Source organism: Taurulus bubalis, assembly GCF_910589615.1.
Source record: "Taurulus bubalis genome assembly, chromosome: 17".
NCBI classification, from domain to species: domain Eukaryota; kingdom Metazoa; phylum Chordata; class Actinopteri; order Perciformes; family Cottidae; genus Taurulus; species Taurulus bubalis.
The window spans coordinates 6,291,308-6,316,249 of record NC_136605.1 but is presented as its reverse complement, the minus strand read 5'-3'; the positions used below and the strand labels follow the sequence as shown (position 1 = coordinate 6,316,249).

General features: G+C 45.1%; 4 protein-coding genes across 4 annotated transcripts; 3 read left to right on the top strand and 1 right to left on the bottom strand.

Moving 5' to 3' along the window:
- The first annotated feature begins 2,625 nt into the window (after nt 1-2,625).
- tom1 (target of myb1 membrane trafficking protein) lies at nt 2,626-9,300 on the top strand. Its single transcript, XM_079232662.1, has 16 exons — nt 2,626-2,709; nt 3,516-3,600; nt 3,711-3,789; nt 3,871-4,020; nt 4,128-4,262; nt 4,372-4,506; nt 4,695-4,811; nt 5,004-5,134; nt 5,231-5,273; nt 5,361-5,481; nt 5,583-5,646; nt 6,498-6,567; nt 7,118-7,183; nt 7,583-7,645; nt 8,119-8,158; nt 8,553-9,300. The coding sequence occupies exons 1-16, from the start codon at nt 2,658-2,660 to the stop codon at nt 8,645-8,647; spliced, it is 1,446 nt and encodes a 481-aa protein (XP_079088788.1). The 5' UTR covers nt 2,626-2,657; the 3' UTR covers nt 8,648-9,300.
- Nucleotides 9,301-9,701: 401 nt separating this feature from the next.
- Nucleotides 9,702-15,074, top strand: gcat (glycine C-acetyltransferase). The gene is made up of 9 exons (XM_079232793.1): nt 9,702-9,960; nt 10,561-10,691; nt 10,775-10,876; nt 10,960-11,106; nt 12,357-12,511; nt 12,960-13,042; nt 13,545-13,716; nt 14,256-14,377; nt 14,758-15,074. Exons 1-9 carry the CDS (start codon nt 9,735-9,737, stop codon nt 14,907-14,909), a joined length of 1,290 nt encoding a protein of 429 aa, XP_079088919.1. The 5' UTR covers nt 9,702-9,734; the 3' UTR covers nt 14,910-15,074.
- A 1,479-nt stretch (nt 15,075-16,553) lies between these two features.
- Nucleotides 16,554-21,997, top strand: mcm5 (minichromosome maintenance complex component 5; the record flags this gene model as incomplete). The annotated part of the gene is made up of 16 exons (XM_079233655.1): nt 16,554-16,726; nt 17,143-17,269; nt 17,382-17,510; nt 17,600-17,772; nt 17,886-18,041; nt 18,176-18,345; nt 18,437-18,608; nt 18,708-18,819; nt 18,908-19,051; nt 19,142-19,207; nt 19,302-19,478; nt 19,580-19,692; nt 19,790-19,918; nt 20,057-20,199; nt 20,296-20,423; nt 21,670-21,997. The coding sequence occupies 16 exons, from the start codon at nt 16,554-16,556 to the stop codon at nt 21,769-21,771; spliced, it is 2,214 nt and encodes a 737-aa protein (XP_079089781.1). The 3' UTR covers nt 21,772-21,997.
- An 87-nt stretch (nt 21,998-22,084) lies between these two features.
- Nucleotides 22,085-23,634, bottom strand: hmox1a (heme oxygenase 1a). The gene is made up of 5 exons (XM_079233259.1): nt 23,468-23,634; nt 23,252-23,363; nt 22,955-23,170; nt 22,600-22,872; nt 22,085-22,427 (listed from the first exon to the last, which is right to left on the bottom strand). Exons 1-5 carry the CDS (start codon nt 23,515-23,517, stop codon nt 22,263-22,265), a joined length of 816 nt encoding a protein of 271 aa, XP_079089385.1. The 5' UTR covers nt 23,518-23,634; the 3' UTR covers nt 22,085-22,262.
- Between the last annotated feature and the right edge of the window lie 1,308 nt (nt 23,635-24,942).

Here is a 24,942-nt window from a genome sequence, read left to right as displayed (position 1 = left end):
ATTAATTTAAGAATACGCAACATAAAATGCACAATACTCAAATACCAAAGGGTTTAAAACTAGATTTCAACCCACAGAAACACACCTTGAGGTCCGTATCATGTCAGTTTGTGTTGTGTCTAAATGCTGCTGGGTACCAAGTGATGAAAAGCACAAACCAGTTGCAATAATCCAGCGCATCATGGACAGCTGCTGCCTGCTTGGTAGTTGAGGCTTGACGGGAGGTCATCAGAAAAGCATGAGGCGGCCCTGGGCTGTTTGACATTGTGAAATGTGAAGTCGAACAGTGCACCCGTGTGGCAGAGAACCCCTCAACACAAGCACGCTGCTTTTAATGTCTCGTGGTGCATAATGAAGGGAATGAACGTTCGCCTGTGAAACAGCAGATCTCGGTGGCATCGCGTGGTCTTCATCGGCTCGCAGAGTTTGCTCAGTTGTCGTGCGACTTTAGAGAGGCAAAGGTCAATGTCCGGATCAGGAATGAGCTGTCGAGCTCAACTTTTAAGCCAACATGGAGGAGAATGGGATGTTTAATGAAGACCATGTGATAAGGTGGAGAGCTCCAGAAGAAGGAGAAACTAAGTGAACTGTTTTTACATATACTGTGTAAATGTACATGTAGCGCTAAAGGGGTACTCCACAATAGAGCTACTGCATGTCATCACAATGAAAGACCCTGTTGCATTATGGGCAATGTAGGATCCAGTGTTGTTGGAGCTTGATCCACACAACAAACTTAAAGTTAGGAAATCTCGGCCTCTGCTGCTTCATTTTTTGACCATTCTTCTTTTAAGTCCTCCTCTTTTGTGTCGTCCAACTTTATTGAAGAGTATCCCTTTAACCCTCATTCCTAAATTGATACTCTGTTTTTTTGCTGTACATATCTTTCATCCCAGCTATTTGTATTATTATTATTATTATTATTGTACATATCTTTCATCCCTGTTGTTTTTATTTTTTCGACACCAAATTTCCCCATGGGGATTAATAAAGTATATATTCATTCATTCATTCATGCTGTGTTTGCCGTCCTCGAGGCCCAGAGATTCATTAACAGCGTAAACACATTGTTTTATAACCTGAAAACTTCATAATCTTTCCTGATTTCATGAGAATTACTTATAAACATGAATTAGAACCGATGACATGTCAGAAGTCCACTAGAGGAAATTGTGCGTTACTTCCGCCTGCGGTCGCAGAGACAACACGCTGTAAAATATTCAACTGTATGTTTACAGTACATTATTGGGAATAGTTGCACTACTTTCACAGAGAGTGAGACATTTTCCCAGTAAATTATAGTAAAATAACAGCTATATAATGTGACTTCACACTCATGCCATCACATGACTGTGATTTAGCAGTATGTTGCTTTCGTATTACAGCATTGAACTAGTATGCTGTTGTACAATTACAGTAGTCATCCCACAATGCCTCGCGAAGTTTAATAAATAAATACATACAGCATTTTTATATGGTTTATATACATGATTGATTATGACAGGTCTTTTCACACAGCACTACACATCCCAAAACCAAAATAAGGCTATTGAGGATTTCTGTTATTTTAAACCAGTTTGTTCATAAGAGGTCTGACAAAAGTTCATGTGACAAATATAACACAAGATATGTTTTGAACAACAATCTCATTTTGTCCTCTTTCATCAAATGTTAATACTTTTCTATAGCAGGTTTTTAATCAGGACAGTTAGTATTAAGACAAATTAATGTGAGCTGATAGTCTGTGTCCATCTTGGAATGAAAGCTATATTCGTACGTGACCACCTGTGTTAAAGTCTTCAGATGACATCATGTGTACAGCTACAGCGGAAATATTGTTTATTGTCACATTGATGTGAAGACTATGGAAGCCCGTTGTGATAAAAAATTAAGATCTTGTTAGTGATAATTATGAGATATGAGATAATATCTCATAATTATGAGATGCTAGGTCATAATTATTAGATTATGAGATAGTAAATCTAAATGATGAGATAGTTAAGTCATAATTATGAGACAGTAAATCGAAATTGAATGAATGAATGAATATATACTTTATTAATCCCCGAGGGGAAATTTGGTGTCGACGTAGCAGCAATTTACAGACAAAAATAAGATATAAAAACAGCAGGGATGAAAGATATATACAATAATAATAATAATAAAAATTAAAAATACTATTATGAGATAATATCTAAGAATCATGGTTTAGCATCTCATAATAATGTGATAGTTAAATCGAAATTATGAGATAGTTAAGTCATATTTATGAGATAGTACATCGAAATTATGAGATAGTTAAGTCATATTTATGAGATAGTACATCGAAATTATGAGATAGTTAAGTCATATTTATGAGATAGTACATCGAAATTATGAGATACTCATAATACTCATAATTATGACTTACAGGATCTTAATTGTTTCATCACAGTGGCGGAAACGGGCTTCCTTAGGTCCAGAAGGTACTTCCCCGGAGCACTTTCTTTCCAGCGGGATTATAAAGTGCCAGGATGGGGCGCAGCCCTGCACAGACCGGGCTGCTGTCACTTTAACGTGACGCAGTTCAACCGGTGCCCCACTCTGTTGTGTGAGCCGCAGCAGCAGCAGCAGCCTGCGGGAGCGAGCGGGCTCGACGCGGCGCACCGGGCCTCACCATGGAGTTTTTAATGGGGAATCCGTTCAGCACGCCGGTGGGACAGCGAATAGGTGAGCGTTTTGTTTTTTTAAACCTTTTCTTCAATTCTTTACATTGTATTGACCGAATCCTTTAGTCGGGCTCAGTCACCTTTACCGGAGTCATTACGCCGCCCGGCACGCGCATCTCTCTCTCTCGCATTTTCACGCTTCTACTATTTTTAATCATCATTTTAAATTGCGCGAGTAACGCGTGTATAATGTCAATACAGTGACATGGTGAAAATAAGGTAAATGTATTAAAGGCTGACAAGAGGAGCGACGGGTTGCGGTTTGAGTGACGCGTCCGCTAAAGCAATGGTTGGGCAGAGGCGGGACTTGGATGCTGCGGGGCTCAACGTGATTGGTTGTTTTCCGTGTCTGCGTTCAGCCAGCCAATAGCTGGGTGGGAAGAAAAGTGGGCCACAGCCTCCTGACCCAAATTAGATGCACATTCAACTGTAGCTTAATGACTGCTCGTGTGTTCACTTACTGATCGAGATTAGGAAACGAATAGATAAACAGATGTAATGTTAGTAGAGACAGTGTTATTCATTATACCAACTGTAGAGTTTACACACATTCAATATACATCTGTCATTATTATCCAAATCAGAAAAAACGGTGTACTCTATCAACTGCTATGTTTTGCTATGCTATGAAGAAATTATTATTATTATTAAATTCTGAGAAACGCATTCATGAAATCATCTCATTAATAATCATGAAGACAAGCTATAATATATATATTCCAGAGTAAACTGTTGTGACTAGACAATGCATTTTAGTCTGCAGCTTCATATGACTCAACATTGCATTGTTTATTTATTTATTTGCAGAGAGTGCGACTGGCGCCAGCATGCCATCAGAAGACTGGGCCCTCAACATGGAGATCTGCGACATGATCAACAGCTCAGAGGAAGGGTGTGTTTGTGTGTGGTGTGTTCTTGTGTTGTGTGTGTTGTGTGTGTGTGTGCGCGCGAGTCCTCTGGAGGTTTCACTCCTCTGACTGTTAAACATCCTCTGATTTACAGACCTAAAGATGCAGTCAGAGCCTTAAAGAAAAGGATTGTGGGGAACAGGAACTTCAAGGAGGTCATGCTGGCGCTCACTGTGAGTGTCGCTCCCTCTTCGCCCTCACGCTCAGTTTGTGTTTACACCCGGTTTGAGTTCTAGCTATTGCGTCTGTGTTAGGTCCTGGAGACATGCGTGAAGAACTGCGGCTACAAGTTTCACGTCCTGGTGACCACGCGGGATTTCGTCGAGGGGGTTCTCGTCCGGTCGATCATCCCGAAAAACAACCCTCCCTTAGTCCTGCATGACAGAGTGCTCAGCATTGTCCAGGTGACGAAAAATAAAAGCCACATTACATGTTTGGCAGCATGGTGGGGAAACAAATTGTTGTAATGAGTAATTACAGTCGGAGTAATTTGTGGTTGTCGCTCGTCAAGGCGTGGGCCGACGCGTTCCGTAGCTCGCCCGACCTGACGGGCGTGGTGTCCGTGTACGAAGACCTGCGGAGGAAGGGACTCGAGTTCCCCATGACGGAGCTGGACGGCTACTCGCCCGGCCAACCCCCCCAAAAGGTACAAGCACGGCTGCTGCACTCCCTCGCTGTGTTTCGGGTGCTACCTGCCATCTTTCTGGTCATTTTCTTTCTTTCTTGCGGGTCATTTCTGTGCATCTGCTTACCAGCCTTTGTCTGGGAACGGGTCTGCTGTCACTACTCTGCCCGCCGTGTTCCTCTCTTCCAAACCTCCGCTCATCCCACCGCTGACTTCCGAGCTAAAGCTGGCCCTGGAGGGACACAATGCTTTCACTCCCAGCCAGGTGATGGTCTTGCTGCGCTACAGATGGATGTTTCTATTTTTAGCGTTTCAATTGCATTGTTTTCCTAGAAACCACCGGTCTTTGCTGTTTCATAACTCCCGTTTGTGTACCACTTTGGCCTGCAGCACTTATATAATCAATACATGCCTGAAGCTGTGCTTATTCGGGAAATATCATTGATCTCCCAGATCCAGCAGCTGAAGACGGAGCTGGGAATGGTGCGAAGCAACCTGACTATGATGTCAGACCTGATGACTCAGCTGGATCCTGTCACTGTAAAACAAGCAGACATGGAGCTGCTGGAGGTAAAAAACACACAGAGACACACACAGATTTTAATGATGTGAAGTATTCTGTGCAACTCCCTTCCCTCCAGTCATGTTGAGTAACCGTGCCTTACCCTTAACTGATCTCCTCCTTTTTTATATATTTTGTGTTGCATCTTCCCCCGTCAAACCCCCGCCCACACATTCTTTGTCTGATTATGTCATTAGCAGTTATACACAGTTTGTAAGGAAATGCAAGACAGGATTGTAAAGGTGGTCCCCAAACTCAGTGAGGAGAAGCTGATCGAAGAGTTGCTGGCAGCTAACGATGAGATGAACACCGCCTTCACCCGCTACCAGAGGTTGACTATTGCACATACTTGTTGAGAAAATAAGAGGATTGTAGTTTTTCAACAGGTTGTATTTCACCGTTTGACGATATGGTTTTGTGTTCACAGGTTTGAAAGACGAATACCCAACGGTCAAAGCACAGCAGAGCAGGTAAACAACATGTCGGTCATATTTAAATTAGTTGTTCTTCTCACTTGGCAACGGATGAGTCATGGACTTTCACTTTTTTTCCATCAGAGTCACACATACGTCAACCTGACGGACTTCGATTTGACACCCGAGTCCGTCAGCCAATCGGGGGTCAGCTCGCTCAGCCTGTCAAAAGCTGTCAGTTTTTCCAGTCAGATGGCAAGACTTAGTAAGTACCCCGGTCGTGTATGTACGAACATCACCTACCATGTGCAGTGGACGCCTCCACTTATCCTGTGCACTGTTAACTTCTCGCTGTTCCTCTTGCAGGTACAAGCGAATCGGATGACATGTTATCGCACAATATAAATGTCTCAACTCGACAAAGGCCAAGGTACAGAAAGACGATCAGCCATATGACCTTGAAGATGTATACAAGTTACAAAAGTTGTATTTTTGGTTTTAAGTAAAATAGTTATTTCAATGAGAGTAAATTACATGAAAAGATTTTATGAAAACGTTTTTGCAAGCAGAGCCGTCCAAAGAGTTGGCTAAAAATAATGAATGATGTTGAGATGGCAAGCTTATATTAACAGTGGAAGGAGTTAGCTAAAAGTAAGGAATACATAGATGGAGAATAGTTACGTTAGCTAAATGCTAGATATTTCAAAAGTTGACTAAAAATAATGAAGACATAGTGAATAGTTGATGTTAGCTACAAGCTACATATTTTAATAGTTAGCTAAAAGTGATTAATACAAATTGAATAATTAATGTTAGCTATATGCTACATATTGGAACATTTAGCTAAATAGTTAGCTAAAAGTAATGGATACACATTTTAAGTAATGGTTAAACAAGTCAAGCTTCCACACTGAGAATTGGCATTAATATCCAATATGTGATTGATAGTGTTAAATAACACCACTTCTTCATGGTGGTGTCGATAAAGGATGAGTTCATCTGAGGGGTACATTAGCAACCACTATAGTATTGTGGAGTCTGTGTGAATAACAAAGCAAATTCTGCTGCTCTGTGATATCAATGTGTTACAAATACAATCTTTACGGAGCGGTCATGCAGCTCTTCCTCCAGCAAAATTCTCTGGAATTCCCATTTGCAAAAATGTTGCTTTTTGTTTGGAGTTTAATTCCGATTCATTCCCTCAAAGTTTTTTTTTTTGTGTGAACTTTATTGTTATTGTCTTTCTTGGCGGTTAACCAAAGTACAAATCTTGTGTTTCAGAGAGCAGAGTGAAGCTGCAGTGGACGGCGCAGCTCAGGCTCAGGACAGCAGACTACGCAGCGCTGTAGCGGTAAGCAAAGAGGCCGTGACCTTTTCATGTCTGCCATGTGACCATGTTCAGTGGGGAAATTGCTCATTTGGCTTCGGAAACTATTCTAGCTTTTGCAGTGAAAACCCAATACCATGAATGATACTGTCGTCCTCACATTTGACACCAAGATAAAATAATCCTTTATTAGTCCCGCAGTGGAGAAATTGCAGGATTACAGCAGCAGACGGGTAAAGTGCTCACAAGAGACTCATAGTAAAATAAAAAGTAATATAAAAAAAACAGTAATAAAAACATTAAAGAATCCACAGTAGGTGTTTTTGTGGTCAAGTCGAACCCCGAGGTTTTGTGTGCAACGGAGTGACAAGCTCGCTGTACAGATCTCTATGATATTGTGAACAACGTCTGAGTTGTGTTATGCATATGAGGGAGGAGAGATTTCTGAGTTTCAGATCAAGAAACGGTCCAGAACGACTTAGCTCGTGAAAAGTTCCTCGGTTGAGTCAATACATGTGTACTTTGTCTCGGTAACTGCTTTCCTTCTAAATGAACTCTCTGTCTGTGCGTGAAGGACGACAGCCCCGCCTCCACCCGCAGCTCCTCACCTAAGTTAGATTGGATGATTAAAAGGGGAATGGTGCGTCTGCGCCTGCTTTCACATTGATCCACCCTTCCACACCCTCTTGTCGCTTGGTTTTGTCATGAGATTGCATTTTAATTGTTTTGCTGTGGTCTGGATTGCTTTTTATTTGGATCACTTTTTATGATTTCGATGGTTGAGCTGGAACCCAATGGTTTGCATGTTTCTGTAGTGAAGACAATGTGAGATGTTTTTTTTGGAGTTCTGCCCATCAGAAAGCATGACGTATCGTCTACATTGTTGTCATACCTGTCATGCTTTTGTTCCTGACGTGTGGTTGTCACTTTTTTTTTTTTTTTGGCGGAGTGGTTTGGTAGTCTAGTTTCATCTTCATGAAGGTAAACCAGCGGCTCATATTTTTCTGCTCTGACTCTTCTGTTCTGCTTTCTTTCTCAGATTCCTATCAACCAGTCCACTGTAATGGATGACATTGAGAAATGGTTAGAGTTGGACGATGAGGTAAATGGCTGAATTTCCTACTTTCGCTCCAAAGTAATACGTAGATATTAGAGGTCAACCGATTCTTAACCGACGGCAAAAGGACGTTTTTACAAACTGTCGTTATCGGTGGAACTGGACCTCCAGCAATGTAACATATCCCTTCATGAAATGACCTTGCTCCCTTTTGAATCCTCCTTACCCTGAGGAATCTGAACGACCATTAGGGTTTGAAAGAGTTGCATTTTAACAACGTAGCAGCTCAACAGAATAAATCCTGACCAGTCATGACCCACACAGCAGCGCTCATTGTAACTAAATATAACCTTTTTCCTGCAATGTAATCAACAAAATCACACTTCACACTTTATTCTCTTACTGATTATTACATTCAGATTGACAGAAAACAGATTTATTAAAAACAGGCTACTTTAGAAGTATTGAAGATGGCAGCTTTTCGTCTATCTATAATATATTTTCTGTTTGTGACTCAGTACGATGACTTTGAAGAATCGGACGGCGTGACCAGTGAAGGTGAGGAACCTCGCACTTTATCACGTTTTATTTTATAGGGAATATTATAACTTTGTGCTGAATTGACTGGCAAAACATTTTAAGGTTAAATTAAACTCTTATTTCAACAAATCAGGCTCTCATCTGCTGCTAAATACTTGAGCATTTAACCCGTAGGCGGCACTATAGTCCTACCGGGGCATGTGGTGCCACATGCCACCTCAGACCTATTCAGCACAAGAGCTCCACACAGCTATGCAGTTTGAGTACTTTAAAACAACTGCTGCCATATTTTACTTCTTATGTAACCGGACACGATTAAGTAACTTTTTAATTAATAAGTTAGGGGTTAGTTTGACGCAGCACTACTTTCTGAAGTGTTGCCTCTCCTCATCCTGCTTCTCTCCCTCCGCAGAGTTTGACAAGTTTTTGGCAGGAAGAGCGAAAGCAGCCGAGCGCCTTCCATCGGTGAGAGCTTCCCCGCAGGACACCAACCACTCCGAGTCTTAAGCTACGCTTGGAACCCGCCAAACTAACCGCAGTCATGAAGCCCCCGCGCCATCCGCTGAGAAAGGGACATTTCTTCCTGGTGAACGGGTTGAATGGCACATTTGACATGGGAACCACAACCCACAACTTGCTGTGTGTACTGCTCTTTACTTGGGAGCAAGCGTGTGTTTTTTTTTGTTGTTTTTTTTAACTGATAAAAATATTTGTTTTATGAAGGGGCTGAGGTTTTTACTTGACATTGTTATAAGGGTTTGTCCATGTGTGGAATGCAAACATTTGCACATTTTTATATGGTTACATTCCTGCTGTTGAAAGAGAGGGGGTATTGTTTCAGAAGACAACTTTTGCAACATAGATTATGTATTATATTGCTGTTCTATATATATATATATATTGTTAAACATGATGATGGGTTCCAGAAAGCGCCCCTGTCTAAGTAGCAAACACTGTTAGCTGGTATGTAAGAGATGTAAGAGAGCGCTCGCCTGTTGCATAATGGAATAATTGGATGCTTCACATCCTTATTGGTGTAGGATGTCAAGGAAAACAGAATGATGGTTCTAGGTTTTTTCTTTTTCTTTTTTACATCCAACGTTCCTTTGTGAAGATGTTTTACTCGAAGTTTAACAGGAAGTCATGACAAATTGTCATATTAAACGTAAACTATTAACTGAAAGTCTGGCTGTTTGTATTTCTAATGCTAAAGTGTGGGTTTGCATGTATATGGGGACAAAACAAATGTAACTGTGTGGCTTTTATACACATCAGTCTGCAGTTGATAACTCAGAACACCGTGTGGGTTTTACAATTAGTTAGAGGTGAAGTTGTTTTGACAAAAGAAAGGACTTGAAGGGAAGGCAAACACAGCAGTTCGCATTAAGCAACACGTACCTGTCATAGGAGACTATCTGAACCCTGATTGGACAGAAGAAACCACCCTCTCAAGCGCTCTGGCCTCTGATTGGTCCGCCGCAGATACGCCTACCTCCTGTGACGTGGCCACGTTTCTCCGCGTCCGGTTCTCAGCCGTTTCTGCCTTTTCCCCGCAGCGTGTGACAGCTTTTTAAAACGCACGGGCACCGCGGTCATGTCTCTTGGAAAAGTTGCCCGGAGTTTGTCGAGACCGGCCGGCGGCGCCCTGCGGGCCTCCGCCGCAGCCTCGGCCTCGAGTCGGAGCTACTCCGCTGTCGCCGAGGCCAGAGCGGTGCTGGAGCGCGAGCTCGACGGCATCCGATCCGCGGGGACGTGGAAAGCGGAGAGGATCATCACGTCGAGGCAGGGACCGCAAATCACCGTGGACAGCAGCCGCAGCAGTGAGTGGTGGCGGCTTACGAGTGACTGTGCATACAACGTGTGTGTATCTATATGTATATACATATATAACACGGTGGCAATGTGACCCGACTGTCCTCAAACGCACCGCGCGGAGGACAAACGCCATATAGTTGCTGAGTTGTGTTAACTGGAGGACAAATGAAACATATATTAAAAGTAACATAAACGGCAAGGCGTTATACACTTGACTTCCATAGCAGCTTATCTCTTACCTTTGCTGTTCTGCAAAGTGGATTTGCCCCCATCCTCCCAAATGTACTCCACACACACACACACACACACACACACACACACACACACATAATTAGCGTGTTTTGTTTCGTATTTCGTTTTATAAGTCACTTGCTGCTAAAGTGACAAACTAATCCCCTTGAGGATGAATACAGTATACATCTATCTATCTTTTGTGCCAATAACCAAACAACCGCAGACAGGTTTCCTACTGCGGGGTCAGGGTTGCTCTCTGGTTTTTATTGTTGTTTTACTCATCTGAATTGCACAGGGACCTTGTGACCAGAGGGCTTTCCTGTTCCCCATCTAAATAAATTAAATAAATAAAGCCCTCTGTCATCTCTCAGGCATATTGAATTTCTGCGCCAACAACTACCTCGGACTGTCCAGTCACCCGGAGGTGGTGCAGGCCGGGATCGACGCCCTGAAGACGCACGGTGCCGGACTGAGCTCCGTCAGATTCATCTGCGGCACACAGGTACGAGGCCCGACCCGCCTCTCAATCAGCACATTGACAACCCGGGACGGGGAGGGTTAATGGGTCCGCTCTGTGTTTTTTAGGATATGCACAAAAATCTGGAGCAGAAGCTGGCGGAGTTTCACGAGAGGGAGGACTGCATCCTCTACGCCAGCTGCTTTGATGCCAACGCCGGACTGTTTGAGGTACGGGGGGTCACAGGTCATGTGTTGGGGAACGAGCTCTCCCAGGTGTGATCAGTGAAGTACCCCATTGCTCTCGCACGCAGGTTCTGTTGGGCCCAGACGACGCCGTGCTGTCGGATGAGCTGAACCACGCCTCCATCATCGACGGGATCCGACTGTGCCGAGCAAAGAGGATGCGCTACAAACACATGGACCTCGGGGACCTGGAGACCCAGCTCAAAGAGGCTCAGGTGTGTGTGTGTGTGTGTCTTAATATGTGAACATTGCCATACGAGTCATGTTCTCCATCCTGAGGTGTATTCATTCATACATTTTTCGCAGTTTATCAGGGACTACTTTCATTCAGAAAAGTGTGGACTGTGTGTTCTTTATTTATTGTCTCCTTCATACTGACTGTTTGCCTGGGATGTGTTGGTGTTGGCCTCTTTTAGCATTACATCATGTATGGAGCCATCAAGTGCATATTTAAGATTTACCTTTGTGTGAAAGAGAGAACACACACATAAAAAAACTGCTTAAAAAGCATATTATTGCATAGCCAACAGTTATGCAAATGTATGGGGGAAGTATTATCATGTCTTTCAAGATTATTTTTAAACGTAGGACAACTATTCATTATTTTTTTCTGACTGAAAAATGAAGATAGATGTAATTGTCATAATTATTGATGCATTAACTGCCAGAACAGAATATCTATTTTGATAGATATGCTTATAAATCATGATTTTCAACATGGTACATTGCTAAAACATAATAGAAATGTAAGCTTTTCTTTTGCTAACTAGATATAATGACAATCAAAATGTTTTAATTTGATTGCTAAGTGTCATGTACACTGAAAAGCGTTCTTTCACTGGGCTTTGCCTGAAAACCACCACCAAAGGGCGACATAACTCCTTTATAGTGGCTCTGAAATCCACCTGCAGCTTCCGCCAGCTCAGTCAAACTTTTTCCACCAACTCGGGGAGCAAATATTACCTTGATAACCGAGCTATAGTTGATAAAATATGCTCGCAGCTGTTTAAACTATCAAGTATATTTGGTCAACACCTAGAAATTGGAAGACCGGTTTTGTCTGCTTCTGTGTGACAGGGACACGGTGCTTGAAAAGCTGCATAATGTGCCGTGAGAAAGAAGTGCGAGGCTTAGCAAACAGTCAGTTACACGTGAACCCATTATTATATGATATGATTATAAACTCCCCCTTTTTTAGTGTTGTGTAAAGCAACCAAGACCGGCCATAATTGACTCAAGCTCGCTATCTCCAGAATCCTGCTTCAGTTTCATCGTTGGCTTTGTTTATTTAATAATAAAAAAATAAGACATGTTGACAGTCACCACCACACATACAATATGATGGACCTATTCAGACGGGGTTCAGACGGGTCCGGCTCATGGCACGGTGCATTAAAGCCATATTCCTGAGGTGCCGGGTCAGATCAAGGTGACGGTGTTGATTCAGACTCTTTTGTCCTCCCAGTCCTCTCGCATGCGCCTGGTCGTGACGGACGGCGTCTTCTCGATGGACGGAGACGTGGCTCCGTTGCCGCAAATCTGTGACTTGGCCGAACAGTACGGAGCCATGGTGTTTATAGACGAATGCCACGCCACCGGATTCCTGGGGCCCCGAGGCAGGTGGGTAAGATCCTGATTAACGGCAACAACAAAATGTAATGCAAAAGGTGCATTTCATTTTTTAAATGCTGCGAGCCTCATCATGTAAACACAGTTTCAAAGGAACCTGAGTGCCATGTGAGCGGTTCAACATTAGACTTCATTCCTTTTTAAGGTTATAAAATGAGCAAATGTTGAATAATGCTGCTTTATTTCAGCAGGTTAGTATGACCTCATCAATGTACTGTCTCTTTAAATAGCACCTGATCCAATAACATCACGTATTTCATATGAGAAAAACACATCAGGGGAGTTGAATGTCTTGGATGTGGATGAACGTGTTTGTTAAACATAATAAAAACCTTCAGCGTACTGATGTGAAATTGAGTTTGCATCAGGACGAGTCTGGCTCCATGTCTGGCTATCGGTGTGAAAGCTAATGCTGTTCCTCCCTCCCTGTGGTTCGCAGAGGAACGGACGAGCTCCTGGGAGTGATGGACAGAGTTGACATCATTAACTCCACCCTGGGGAAAGCACTGGGAGGAGCAGCTGGTACGTCTCTGCGGAGCTTCATTTTTAATACGCTTATTCATTTTTATACGATTTTTTTTATGCGTCCCGTTCTCAGGATAATGTCACTGCGCCCGGCACAAACCTCCACCTGGACGCAAGTGATGAACTGATTTCATCCGCTACACAGTGTGGACCAAAACTTTAAGAATTCGTATGCTAATTATGACACACGAATGTCTAATAGGATACAAAATGTATGAAGGGATGACATTTTAGACAGACAAACTGCAACTTGACTGGTTGCCGGAGGCAGATGACCTGGAGGCGGGAATTCTAGTTTAGATTCACACTCTTCAGGTGCAAAGTTAGATGAGAGTATTGATACCAGCCCGGCTAGCGTTGTCAGTCTTTGTGCTAAGCTAACCGCCTCCCAGGATGTCACCTTATATTTATCATACATACAGGAGATTTGTGCCAGAAAACAAACTAACAAGCAAATGTTCTCTTCTCCGTCTTATACGTCTTGTCCTCCTTCCCTCAGGCGGCTACACAGTCGGCCCCAAGCCGCTCATCGACCTGCTGAGGCAGCGCTCGCGGCCGTACCTGTTCTCCAACTCCCTCCCTCCTCCGGTGGTGGGTTGTGCCACCCGGGCTGTGGAGATGCTGCTGGCCTCCAACGAGATTTCACAGAGCATGGTGGCCAAAACCATGAGGTGAGGGGGGGCGGTCCTCAGGTTATGAAATGTAATGTACGTTTGTGGTGTTGTGGGCGAGCTCGGGGCCCTCTGGCGAATACAAGCCTTTCTTCAAACATTTATTTATGATTTGCTTCTGGAGCAGACAAACGCACGCAGGGGGAGGGTTGATCACGTGGTAATAGTGTGTAAATAATCCCTACATTCTTAAATTGAGTGTAAATCATTTGCCACAAAATGGCACGATAAAGAAAGTTAATAGATGGATTTGACTGATACATTATAAGTAATATTTGTTTAAATGTTCTATATCGGGATCACGATTGTCGACCACGATAATTGTGTATTAGAAATCTGATATATTTTTTTTTTTAAAGGAATGCAAACACAGGAAATACAGCCAGACTTTGTGACCTTTGTTGCATAAAACACATCGACATATTCCTGTTTTAGCCATTTCAAAATCTTTCACTGTTTTGAAAGAAAGCGCGGCTCGATTTGGACACCGCTCCCCTTCTGTAATATTTTTTATTATTTTTATTTCCTCTGCTATCCAGATTCAGGAACAAGATGACGGCGGCTGGCTTCACCATCTCCGGCTCGGCTCACCCCATCTGCCCCGTGATGCTGGGCGACGCGCGGCTGGCCTCCCTGATGTCCGATGACATGCTGAAGCTCGGTGAGGCAGCAGAGGAAACCATTAGGAAACCATTAGGAAGCCATTAGGAAACCATTAGGAAACCACTGGGAACAAAGAGTTGCTTTCTCCTTTACGGTTTAAGACGAGATCAAGGCAGAAACTTTGACCTCAATCATTTTCATTAACTCTCGTTCATATTTCTCTTGCCTCTCTGTCTTTCCACCATTTCCCCTGTTAAAAAGTCATCCTCCCTACTTCTGGAGCTCTCCTAAGGGCTGAGATTCTTTGTAAAAAAAAAAAACAGGATCTCGTCTTAACTGTAAAAAGGGAGGAAATTCATAGAAGAAGAAAAAAGTAATATTTTTGCTCATGTTCTCGACGTTTTTAATTTTGAATTGCGCGTCTCTCTTCCTCCACAGGCGTGTACGTGATCGGCTTCTCCTTCCCCGTCGTACCAAAGGGCAAGGCCAGGATCCGCGTGCAGATTTCCGCCGCCCACACGGACGAAGACATCGACCACTGCGTGGACGCCTTCATCCAGACGGGCAGGAAGCACGGAGTCGTCTCCTGAGCGCTCAGGAAACCTCGCTGAACCCGGGCGACGCGCTCGCTCTGACCGGATTGTGCTGCCCGTTGCTCGAGACTTATGAACGACGCCGCTGGAAATATTAGTTACATTAGTAGGTCAACGGATGTTAATGTTATTGTTGCCTTTGCTGAGCAGAATAAAGCACTTTTCCTAACGTGTGTAGGTGTTTGTATTTTAAGAAAGACGAATGCTTGTGTTTCTTAGCAATAGGTGTGTTTATTTATTTGGAGTTCAACAGATCGTGGGCACTTCTTATATAACTTGCATGATCATAATTTATTGGGATCAGTGCTCTGCTCTTCCATCAGAACCAGAGAAGAATTAGAGCGCTTTGTTTTATGCTTTCTAGTGAGAGAAAGAGTTTAGGAGTGAAGGAAGTTAAGTTGTTGGTTTTATTTTTTTTAATCCCTAACATTTAGGAAATTGGACAGTTTATGATTTCTCAGGTTATAATCAAGCTTGGGTTTTTGAAGCGTCTGATGTATATAAACTGAGAATTAACTTTTCAGCGAAACAGAAAACGTGTTTTAACTTCTTTTTTTTAAAATTCAGATTAAGGATTTATTTAAATATCGTATTAAGAGTTTGTCCAATATACAAGATAAACATATAAACCTCCCCAGTTAAAGTATCCACGATCTTCTCCTTTTCTCCTTAAAACATGAGGGACTCTTGACTATCATGGTAACCTGGTGTAAGAGTAACATGTGGAGGGGGTTACATTTTATTTTGAGAAGATTCAAGACATTGGTCTTACAGGAAAGCTTTGTATGACGTCTTAGTGATCTGTAGCTTTAATCACACCATCTGCCACTTAACATAAGAAACATAAGCCTCTAAATCTGACAGAGGTGCATATTATTTAAAGAAAGTGAGCTTCTTAACGAAACAGCACTACACTTATTAATGATGGTAAACAAATGTTAGAAAACTTTATCAGTGGGGATTAATAAAGTTTTCTAAATTTGTTTATGGTCATTAATAAGTGTAGCGCTGTTTTGTTAAGAAGCTCACTTTCTTTAAATAATATGCACCTGTCAGATTTAGAGGCTTATGTTTCTTATGTTGAGTGGCAGATGGTGTGATTAAAGCTACAGATCACTAAGACGTCAGACTCATACAGACAACAACAGAAGGTTCACAGTGCACAGCAGACAAGAAACACATGACAAAGAACAACAGAAAATGGCTTTTGAAACATGACCAACATCAGAAAGATGCTAAATCTAAAAACCACAACTAAAGGTGTTCATTAAAAAAAACGCTTTGATGTTGTGTTCGTTCTTCTTCGTGGACCATTGTTGCTGATACTCCGCATGCTTCCTCCTCCTCTTGTTGTATTTTTCGCGCCACCAGTCCTCACAAGCCCCGCTCTTCCTCCCGAAGACACCCTCCGCAAAGCCGCTTCGACCAATAGCAACGGGCGGTGACGGCTTCCATCCAATCAGAGGAGGGCCGAGGGGCGTGGCCAGACGCGAGGCGCGGGAAACCGACAGGAAAGAGTTTCAGTTGTCTGGCCGCGCAACACGCACACCGAGCACTCTCTGGAAGTTTACATCCATCTTGGTTTTTACTTTTAATTAAGAAAACAAATAGTCAGTTCAGTTCGTCTCGTGCTGCTTCATCATGTCTGGCTTCGACGACCCGGGAGTTTACTACAGCGACAGCTTCGGAGGCGGAGACGGACACGGCGGGGATGAAGGCGGACTGAAGAAGACTCAGATCAAGAAACGGTTCCGTGAGTTCCTCCGGCAGTTCCGAGTGGGAACCGACCGCACGGGCTTCACGTATAAATACCGGTGAGTCCAAGAGGAGAGGATGAATATTATCAGCTACTAACAATTACAAACGGATAGGCAGCATTACGCGATACAACCTGGTGGTGGATGAACCCCAATATTTAAAGTGACAGTCCACCATTTAACATCTGGAATGTGTTCCTCACGAGGGCCACTGCTCTTCAAGTCATCAAGGTCCCCATTCACAGCAGTAGAAGGAAGCAGAGGATTGTGGGAAATGTTGTATCTAGCATTTCTGGAGCGTGACCTATATTAAAGGGCAAAAGTTGAAGTATTTAAACCTGTCTCACACACACATAACCTGTCAATCACCCAACATGCACCTGTTTAAAGAACAATAGCCGGCTGATCTGGCCTTCAACATGCCGCAAATAGTCAGCTTTGTCTAATTAATCAACATGTCTTTTCTAAATCAGAGATGACCTGAAGAGACACTACACCCTGGGGGAGTACTGGATGGAGGTGGAGATGGAGGACCTGTCCAGCTTTGACGAGGAGCTGTCAGACTGTCTCTACAAGGTGCCCTCTGAGAACCTGCCCATGGTGAGTTCAAAGTGATGAAACCTCGCTTCCCCATCACAAATCTTTTCGGTGAGCTTCTTTCAAGCAGCCTTTTGCTCTCCCTTTTACCGGTTTTGGTCTTATTTTTTTCCAGCTGGAAGAAGCTGCGAAGGAGGTGGCCGACGAGGTGACCCGGCCCCGGCCCGCGGGCGAGGAGACGGTCCAGGACATCCAGGTCATGCTGAGGAGCGACGCGCACCACGCCTCCATCCGTGGCCTCAAGGTACCGTCGCCTCCTCTTTTGTGTCTCATGTGTCTCACAGTCATCGCCGACCACCCAGATCACACTTCTTTTTGTTGTGCCCCCTGTAGTCCGAGCAGGTGTCCCGCCTGGTGAAGGTGCATGGCATCATCATCTCGGCCACCCCGGTGCGGGCGAAGGCCACCAAGGTGTGTCTGCAGTGTCGCGGCTGTCGCGGCCTGATCAACAACATCCCCCTGCCGCCGGGCCTGCAGGGCTACGCTCTGCCTCGCAAGTGCAACAAGTGAGTACAGCGGTCTGGACGGAGGCAGGGAACGGCCGACATGGGACCATTTCAACTCTGAGATGCCGAATTTTCTTTCACTGGTTTGATTTTTCCTTTTTCTCTTTTCCCAGCGAGGGTAGCGGAGGGGTGAAGTGTCCTGTGGACCCTTATTTCATCATCCCGGACCGCTGCATTTGCGTAGACTTCCAGACTCTCCGCCTGCAGGAAGCCCCGGATGCCGTGCCTCACGGAGAGATGCCGCGGCACATGCAGCTCTACTGTGATCGGTAAAGAGCTTGCACGCACGCAAATGACATCACGGCCGCTGGTTGTGTGTTTTTTCTTTCTTTCTGCTGCTGCACTCTCAAATAATCAGATGTAAAGGATTGTTGGTTCAAGCTGTTTCTCCCTCCTCTTCCAGGTATCTGTGTGACCGCGTGGTCCCAGGCAACAGAGTGACCATCGTGGGCATCTACTCCATCAAGAAGACGGCCGCCGTGAAGGCCAAGGGCCGCGAGAAGAGTTCCGGTGTGGGCATCCGTGCGTCATACCTGCGAGTGGTTGGCATCCAGGTGGACACGGAGGGAGCAGGTAAAGCTGACTTTCTGCAAATCAAAGTGAGATACGTTAGTTTCTAGGAGAGGTTGGATGTTGATGGGGTTTTGTTTTCCCCCCCTTACAGGACGGGGTGCTACTGGATCCGTCACTCCGCAGGAGGAGGAGGAACTGAGGGCGCTGTCTGCCACGCCGAACGTCTACGGCGCTCTGTCACGCTCCGTAGCGCCCTCCATCTACGGCAGTGACGATCTGAAAAGGGCCATCACGTGTCTGCTGTTTGGGGGTTCAAGGAAGAGGTGAGGCTACCGGATGCGCTCCGATTCATCCGTCGCCCCCCCCCCCCACCCTCCCCCGCTGCGTGTTTAGTAACACTTTTCAATTCCCCGTCTCTTCAGGCTGCCCGACGGGCTCACCCGTAGAGGGGACATCAACCTGCTGATGCTGGGAGATCCCGGCACGGCCAAGTCCCAGCTGCTGAAGTTTGTGGAGCGGTGCTCGCCTATCGGGGTAGTTATCCTATTCATACATCACACGTCGTTCTGCCCGGCGCGGCGGGTTCACCCACTGATGCCGAGTCTTCATTGTGCGCCGACAGATTTATACCTCGGGTAAAGGCAGCAGCGCTGCGGGTCTGACCGCCTCTGTGCTGAGGGACCCTCACACCCGCGGGTTCATCATGGAGGGAGGGGCCATGGTCCTGGCCGACGGTGGGGTCGTGTGCATCGATGAGTTCGACAAGGTAAAAAAAAAATCTTTTTTTTTGTGTGCGGAGGAAGTTGAGCGTTATTCGTGTCCAAGAATTAAAGACGAATCTTTCTTTGTTATCCAGATGAGAGAAGACGACAGAGTGGCCATTCATGAAGCCATGGAGCAACAGACCATCTCCATTGCTAAGGTATTAACCCGTTTGCTGTTTTCAAAACGCAATGTCCTTTTTTAATGTACTGAGCGGTTCACGCAGTAACCTAACACCTTGACGCCCCCGCCAGGCCGGCATCACCACCACCCTGAACTCCCGCTGCTCCGTGCTGGCCGCCGCCAACTCCGTGTTTGGCCGCTGGGACGACACAAAGGGCGAGGACAACATCGACTTCATGCCCACCATCCTGTCTCGTTTCGACATGATCTTCATCATCAAGGACCACCACGACCATCAGCGGGACATGGTGAGCCGGGGCGCGCGCCTTTTATTTCCAACGTTAGCCGCTTGACGTCCTTGCGAGCAGCGGGAAGACTAACGCTCTCTGTGACGCGCGTCTGCCCGCAGACTCTGGCTCGCCACGTGATGAACGTCCACCTGAGCGCCCATACGCAGACGGAGGGCGTCGAGGGCGAGATCCCGCTGGCCACCTTCAAGAAATACATCGCCTATTCCAGAACGTGAGTCTCTCTCACTTACTCGCACACTAAGCTGTAGCTTTTTCAGATTTTGAATTGGGCTCAAACGTAAAGCGTGTTTCTGAATGTTCGCTTGCAGTAAGTGTGGCCCTCGACTCTCAGCCGCGGCCGCAGAGAAGCTGAAGAACCGCTACGTGGTGATGAGGAGCGGAGCAAGGGAGCACGAAAGGGAGTCCGACAAAAGGCCCGCCATCCCCATCACTGTCAGGTACATTTTTTAAGACGTCGTCTTTTGCTTTGACACGTCAGCGGCGGAACGTGTCGCCCCCGACTTTTACTCTCATCTTTTCTATGCGAGGGCTCTTCAGGTGAACGTGTGTGTGTGTGTGTGTGTGTGCTCCCTCAGGCAGCTGGAGGCTGTTGTGCGCATCGCAGAGTCCCTGGCCAAGATGAAGCTGCAGGCTGTGGCTGGAGAGGAAGAGGTGGACGAGGCCCTGCGGCTCTTCCAGGTTTCCACGCTGGACGCCGCACTGTCCGGCAGCCTTTCAGGTGCGTAGTCGCTGTCGGACATGTTTGTTTGTTTGTTGACTTTGTCCACGCTACAGAGAAACTTGAGACTATATAACTTTCCATTTTTGTCACCAGGAGTGGAGGGCTTCACTTCTCAGGAGGACCAGGAAATGATCTCGCGCGTCGAGAAGCAGATGAAGAGGCGCTTTGCTATCGGCTCCCAGGTGTCCGAGCACAGCATCGTGCAAGACTTCACCAAGCAGGTCAGTCTCACTGCCTCATAATGGTGGACGGTTCCTTTTGTGGATTATTCATCACTAAGACATTAGAAGAACCGTGTCTAACTGACCATTCAGCCCAGTCCTCTGCTTATAACTGATTATATGTTAATGAGTAAGGTGCACAAGTCGCAGTGTAAAAGTACTAGCCCAGTGGATATTTTCCATCACATCAGTTTTATGAATTGCACCTGTGTTTTCCCTGCAATTACATGTAAAAATGGCTGCTGTGAAAAGAGCCTGCTCCAGCATGTTGAAGGATTATTTTAGCACCGGATGTGTTCCAGGGGTGCAGTTCATCATTAAAATGAGGATGGGACATGTGTGCTGTAGTTGGCTCTGCCACGTGCAAACATATGACAGAAGACTGCGTAGCTTTCTGATGCTTCCACATTCCATGTTTCATGTTGTTAAAACGCTTTAGAGTGCAGAAATATAGTTCGCTTTAAACGGACATTTGGACAAAATGCTTGCTGCTGATGATTTAACTTTAGGGATCCCACAGATTCCCCATTCTCACTTTTGTGGTTTTTGTTATTTGTATTATATCTTTCTTAATTAACTGAGGTTCTGCTAACAATTACACCTACAGTGCCGTGTAAGCGTTTTTACAGTTTTTTGCTCCATTTTTCTGTGAGGTTTCTATTTTGTTGCATCACATTTATTTGTAATGATTTGAAGACGAGATTTAAAGGAAGCTGGAGTCTGTCTGAGTTCAGTAGGCAGAAAATTCCATGGTGTCACAAGCTGATAACGGGTAACGTTTTTAGGGGCCAAGCTGTTGAAGGTGTTTTTATTAGTAAGTAATTAAATATTAAAAATCAATGTGGAAACCCACCAGTAGAGAGGCAAGCACTCTGTCCTTGTAATTAGTCAAGCAGCAGTGTTTAGTACCGACTGGAGGGTCATGCGCACTGATGAAACCCTCCACTGAGTGTTGTCAGCGTAGAAATGGTAAAGGACGCGTGATGTTGATAAACCAGGCCAACAGGCAGCATGTTTGGGAGCCAAGAAACCATAACTCAATTTGGCTGTCAAGGAAGTATAATTACACATGGACAGAACGTTTTTTTTTTTTAAAAGAGCAACTTGCAGGTTAGAGCCTCAAGTGAATCAATGAGTAGCCCTAAAGTTGTTGTTTTTTGAAAGACATTTTCTGCATTTTTAAAAAACTGTTAATTTTCAGGGAAAGTTAAGCACTAATCTTTCTGTTATTCCTTCCACCTCACAGAAGTATCCGGAGCACGCCATCTACAAAGTCCTGCAGCTGATGTTGCGGAGGGGCGAGCTGCAGCACCGCATGCAGAGGAAGGTGCTCTACAGAGTCAAGTAGAGCGCTCTGTGCCAGTCATTGCTGATGTAAATAGTTTTGGGTCTGCCTATTCATGCTACTCTGTTTCCCACCGGACATCTCAGAATATTCAGTCATGGTAACCTGTCGGGGTTGCATCTGGATTTTACGGCGGCAACTGTCTGATTACCTGTACCAGAATGGGGGGAAAAAACTGTAGCACAGATGTTATCAAGTTTCTGCACGATGTGTAAAGAATTAAAGTATTTGAAATCATAACAGGACTCGTTTCAAAACTGATCTCTTTTTTTTTTTTTTTTTTTATATTCAACACAAAGCATTAAAAAGACAGTTTCACAGTGTGGGGTTGTTTTAATGAATTCCATCTGAAAGATAAGTTGAGAATCACTGGTTCAGTTTGTGATTTGATTCTTTTAAAGATGACACACGATGTTTGGTCTCCAGTTGTATTTGTTGCATTCATCGATTAAAGTGCTGTGTGTGCATAAACATGAAGAAAGTGCTGGTAACATCTAGAAGTTGTAGATTCCCAGTCCAATAGTGCCAATAGCCACAAGCAATCCCATGGTGTGCATGCTGGGTAAATATGGGAATGAGGCAGATTTGGCAACGCTGCCCACTGATTGGTCCGCCGTTTCTGTTGTGACAGTTAACATTTTCTGCAAGTCATCGAAAACCTGAAGGGAAGCCATAAAACAAATGAAGAAATAAAAAAAAAAAATTACAAGTTGGCAGATTCACTTCTCTTTTTTGCAAGTTTCTGGATGCAACTCTGGGTCACAAACATCACATTGTCGAGGTGTAACCGTAGCTCTGCCCTTTGACCCCTCCTCCTCCTCTCTCGCTCACCTGGATGTTGAGCTCGAAGGCGGTGACGGCCTCCTGCAGCACCGCCGCCCTCTCCTCCGCCGTGAGCTCGATGCCGTTCATCCGGGCCCTGTACAGCTGCTTGAAGCGGTTGGGGCTGGTGACGCCGGGGAAGGAGAAGAACGACAGCCCCTCTTGGCCGCTCAGCCCGAGAGACTTCTGGGTGATCTTCCCCAGCACTTGACCTCCCGAAAGGTCGCCGAGGTAGCGCGTGTAGGCGTGGGCCACCAGCAGCTCCGGGCTCTCCCTCCCGATCTGTTTAAAAATAATAATGATACGGTTGTGACCCAACGGGCTCACGCTGACTATTAACCGAGCGCACGCCCTCGCCGCTCACCTGTCGTAGCCGCTGTGCATATCGGTGCGTGGCGGCGGGAACAACCACCCGCTCTCTCCAGCCGGGGCCGAAGAAGTGCTCCAGGTCCTTCTCCAGCGTGTCCAGGCGGGCGAGTTCCTGAGGGAAGTATATCGGGGCGACAGCCGGGTGGGAAGAGTTTCTGTCCATCTCCTCTTCGAGCGCTTTGTAGACGTAGTAGAGGGAACACAGCAGGACCTGAGACCGGACAGGGGGGGAATGATCCACTTATCAGGACAATGTGAACATAACGGAAGTGACTGGTTATGAAGAGCTTACCTTGTACTGAGGCAGGGTGATGTGGCCCTTCTGGTAACTCAGCATCAGCTGGGTGTTTTCTGCTCTCACATGACTGTCCTTAGTGGCTGCTTTGACCTGTTCTGATAGATCACTGACGGCAGCACACACACACACACACACACACACACACGATGTTTTTGTATTTTACCTTACAATCATACAGTTGTTTAAATTATCTTTAGAATAAACTCATACCTGCCCATGTCCCCCGTTTCATTTGTCGTAGCACTCTTCATGGTCTCCATTTAAGCAGAGAAGTGAGCCGGTTTAATATTAATAATGTATGGAACACACCGGTCACAAACTGAAGTCTTCTCTCCTTTAGCCCGGTTGGTCCTCTCGTCAGCTCCGCCGGAGGTAAAAGGTCCAGCGCGTCGTCGCAGCTCTTTTATATACAGCCATGATGTGCTTGCAGCAGCTCAGTTAAATGGGAAGTGTGACTGCTGACTCAGCATAAGACACACAAACACACACTGCTGAAGCATGATAAAGCAAGTGTGTGAACGTTGTGTGGAAATCCGATTACGTGACATGGCAGAAATCAAGTGTGGCATGAAAGTTGCTCCCTGCGACGCAGAGGTCATAGGTCATGCATGTACCTGTACTGTATGTAAATGAAGGCAGTTTGTAACACTTTTTAGGTGAAGGGTCCAGTTAAATCTCATTAATTTGTTAGCAATCCCACATCTAGAGAGGATAAGATGTTCTATTAGAGTCACTCATCTGAACGGCTGGTTTAGGTGCTGGTCACGGGCCGCTCCGCTGCTCACTCGAGCGCTTACAGCGGGGGAACTTCGGAGCTTCATGACGTTCTCCTGCATTCTGGTGAATTTCTGTGAAACAATTTATGGTGGGAAATGGAGGGATGGTGGGGTCAGACCAGTCTCAATGAAAGCACTATGGAGGATTCACAAATGTGTTTTATGGCATGTAGTGGAATTATTTGTGACTCCTATTCACAAGCTTCGGATAAGATAAAATAATGAGATCAACAACATCCTTTAAGCTTCTGAGTATTTATTCCTGCGCAGGAAGGAACAAAGCTGCAGGACAACAAACGTCTAGCAAAGAAGTACAAATGCATTTTGGTTTTGGGCTCGGTTATACACGAACATGCACAGATAGAGCGTGTAAGGGAGGGATGAAAAGGCGACTTCATTGTATCAACATGGACGTATTCATTTGCTTTCACTGCCAACGATGCTGCTGACCTGTATGCTTGATATGTGGCGAGAAGTTAGCAAACAACAAAATATGTAATGTTGAAAGACTCTTCCAGAACAAGCACACAGAATCTGATGAACAGTATAAGATTTCTCAACTGCTGCAGCTAACTCAGCAAAGTAGATATACTTTCAGGAAGTGGATCACGTCTCTCCACTCCTGCTGCTGGTTCTGTGTCACTTCATGAGGCAGCTCACCCCGAGGCGTCCGCTAGAGAAGACGGATCCGTCCTCCTCTGTTTGCGGTGCTCTAAAAGTCCGGCGTAGTGAGGACGTTCAGTGTGAACGTAGCAAAAGATATGCGTTTTAAAATGTAAACCTCACGTGAGGAGGACAGGTATCAAACCTGCTACCTTGTGATTACAGGACGAACACGCTACCACATGAGCCACATATATAGGTGACACTAAAGGTCTATATAGTTGTCTTCTTAATGGACCTTAATCT